Below are 3,470 nucleotides of genomic sequence, written 5' to 3'. Positions count from 1 at the left end.
ATATATGCCTGCTCTATAGGAAACATCAGCCTTGTTCACTTTGAAATACTTGACTGCCAGATATTTCCCACTTTGTTACACGCATAAAAGGCTACTCTCTTGGACATAGAAAAGCTTTTCTTACTGTCAGCAATGTATAACCCAAGGGGTACTCAAATTCATTGACCTCTGCGAGTTATGTGCCCTTGTTTCAATTAATTGGCAAGTGGCTTCCATCTTTGTTGATGGTCATATCCCCTGTCTTCATTGCATTAAGAAATGGGCTGACTTTGGCAGCAGAATTCTTAAGGAATATTAATAACTCTTGTTCATCATCACACAGTCGATGCGCTGTAAGGGCAAGGTCATGAATATAGTCAAGGTCAGAGAGATGCAGGCTCTGGTGGTGTCTTGATTACTTTTGATTGATGTTGATAAATTTGTCTTAGATGGGTTCAGGACTTTGCTTAAGGATGTTGTCCATTCTAGTCACAAAGAGGAAAAGAAGGTAGAAGAATTCCTGCTATAGTTGGTGATGGCTTTGACAATCTTGTGAGAAGAAACTGTAGTTCAACTGGATATGTAATATGGCCATTCCAATATTAAATGTTTTAGAAAACTGCACACACCCAGTTGATGCTTTTTTATTAGAATTCTTCTATGACTCTTCTAGGGGCAAGAATCTGTGGGTGATCTGCCTTTGTGGAAGCTTTGGCATGATTTCCATAGATTGATGCTCTTCGTAATGCCAACCACTTTAAAATGTGTACTGGATGTTTTTTTTCATACTATGAGCACGAGTGAGGTTGTCAAGTAATTTGCCAGAGAGAAGAACATGAAAAGGAAAAGGCTGCCACTACTAAATGATGGGTATTTGAAAAAAGAAGGTTTAATGCCAGATGCTGAAAGGTTAAAGTAAGATAGAGAGACAGATGTGTTGCAATAGAGGAGGTACACAACTACCCTTATTACATGTAGATAATTTACTTTATGTAAGGGCATTACTATACAATAATGCTTCATGCTTAGAGGGACTCTATAAGTCAAAACTACCAAAATAAGAACATTTTTACCGATTATTACATGTAGATGTGGGTAGGTGTAATTGAAAAGAGATGATGGAAGGTTGTGATGGAATGTTGATCAAACATTCAAGGTACAAAAAGGGAAGCATAGGTGAGGATATGGACTGTGGGTCATGGGAGGGGAAGAGGAGAGAGTGGATGCTTTATTAGAGTGTGAGGAGGGAGTAACAACTGGTGAAAGAGGTAGGAGGAAGTGAATATAGCGACTGATGAGCAAGGGCAGAGGTGCAGTTGAGGGAAGTGCCAGTATGGAGAAGTGCATGGTGAGAGATATGGGAGTGGTTCAGGGAGGAGAATAGATAAAAAATGTAGCAGAATGATATGCAAGGCTTAGTGGGGTGGTGGATGCGGAGATATAGAAGTACATTAGGAGTAGTGGGGCTATAGTAAGTGAAGTGTGACGGTAGAAATGAGAAGGTATTGACAATGGTAGCAGGTTAGAGAATAGCAGAGGAGAGAGCTTTCTGGTTGCATGCAAATATAAACTGATCAGTGGTAATAGCTTGGGTAGGGATGAAAGGGGAAATGGAAGTGATTCTAGGGGGTAGGAAAGGTGGGATGGAGGTAACCAGAAGGGAGGGGATGTAACATGTGCCAACTCAGTTCTCAGGTGACAACAGCAGCTGAGTATCATAGATATAGGAGTGATAAGTGTTAGGGGATGGGAATTAGGGAACATGCTCCCAGCCTCATGCACACTAACATATGTACCAAGTGGTTTTCTCAAGTACACCAAATTGCCAATTGTCTCAACTCTCTGTAAAGTTCACTTGTGTAAAGTCACCTCTGTAAAGTTCAGCATCTTGAGATTAGCCCTTTGTACTTTGTGCCTTGTTTTCTTGGGTTGCCCTCTTCCACAAGTTCCATCCACTTTAAGTGATTGGCACTTCTTTATGCAACTGTTCTCATCCATATGCATCACATGATGATACCAGTGCAGTCTCTTCTCATGCCCACTACATCTGATCCCTTTTATGCTGAACTTATTTCTCAATACATTAGGACATTGTCATACATGCACACTAACATTGCACATTCAACAAAGTAGACTTACTTCATCTATTGATCTCATTCTAGATTTTCCACAGTTGACAGCTGATGTGAAATTGGAAACATCTTTCAATGACAGTGATGTAAAGAATCCTGAATTTTCGTGGATTTGTAAATGGGGAGATGCCTTAAATAACACTCAAAACCTTGAAGTTCATCTGAAATGGTTCGTTGATGGAAGAAATGTGACATCAAATAAAATAAATGATAAAACTAGAACGTCTTCCACAGTTAGTCACAGACAACTTCTGTCATACTTAAATTATGGTTCATCTGTAAGTATCACTTTCATTTTTGCTAAGCAATGTTCATAGTTCCCAGTTGTTCATGTTAGAAGAGGAGCCAAACAAGATTCTTTCAGTGAAAGATAATTATTTTGACAGCACAGTCATAACTGGCTGCCAAACTCAGTCCAGTTACTAGCTGGAGATTTTAAAATATGTAATCCACCAGTAACATGTTGTGTTCGTTATTATGATGTTACTTAATTGACCTATGTTGCTTAACTCTAAACAGACATTATAAGCTTAATAATCCTTTCTACTATAGGCACAAGGCCTGAAATTTGGGAGAAGGGGACGAGTTGATTATATCAACTCCAGTGTTTCACTGGTACTTAATTTATTGACCCCGAATGGATGAAAGGCAAAGTTGACCTCTGTGGAATTTGAACTCGGAACATATCAACAGACGAAATACCACTAAGCATTTCACCTGGCGTACTAATGATTCTGCCAGCTCACCGTCTTAGGTTAAGTTTAATAATGCAAAAACTAAAGACATTTCCTTAATTTGCAGTGATAGGCTCACGTCCTCTTATGAGACTGATGATGAAGATAACATGAAGTTGCTTCAGTTCTCAAATTCAGGTTAGAGTATCCTGTTATATTTTGGCAAATATATATTGTTGTTGGCATTCCGTCGCTTATGACGTCGAGGGTTCCAGTTGATCCGATCAACGGAACAGCCTGCTCGTGAAATTAACGTGCAAGTGGCTGAGCACTCCACAGACACGTGAAAGAAATAGGTATGTTTCTGTAAAGGAGAGACATGGTTACCTGGCCAAAGGGGAGAGCAAGAGAGAGAGAGTGATCAAGAATAAGTGTAGAAACAGGTGTGCTGCTGTAGAGAAGATACATGGTTACCCAGAGAGAGGGAGAGGGAGAACCTCTTTTACTTGTTTCAGTCATTTGACTGCGGCCATGCTGGAGCACCGCCTCTAGTCGAATCAAATCGACCCCAGGACTTATTCTTTGTAAGCCAAGTACTTATTCTATCGGTCTCTTTTTGCCGAACCGCTAAGTTACGGGGACCTAAACACACCAGCATCGGTTGTCAAGCAATGTTGAGGTGGGG

At 40.3% G+C, this 3,470-nt stretch overlaps 1 protein-coding gene across 1 annotated transcript in view; it reads left to right on the top strand.

Annotated features, from left to right (window-relative positions):
• The window catches only part of LOC106880038 (uncharacterized), a 456,507-nt gene that overhangs the window by 190,977 nt on the left and 262,060 nt on the right, over positions 1-3,470 (top strand). The window contains exon 70 of the mRNA XM_014929839.2: positions 2,142-2,389. Coding sequence (XP_014785325.2) covers positions 2,142-2,389 — 248 coding nt within the window. The remainder of the gene's footprint in view (positions 1-2,141; positions 2,390-3,470) is intronic.

Source organism: Octopus bimaculoides, chromosome 22 (genome assembly GCF_001194135.2).
Source record: "Octopus bimaculoides isolate UCB-OBI-ISO-001 chromosome 22, ASM119413v2, whole genome shotgun sequence".
NCBI classification, from domain to species: domain Eukaryota; kingdom Metazoa; phylum Mollusca; class Cephalopoda; order Octopoda; family Octopodidae; genus Octopus; species Octopus bimaculoides.
This window is presented reverse-complemented; position numbering and strand designations above follow the sequence as displayed.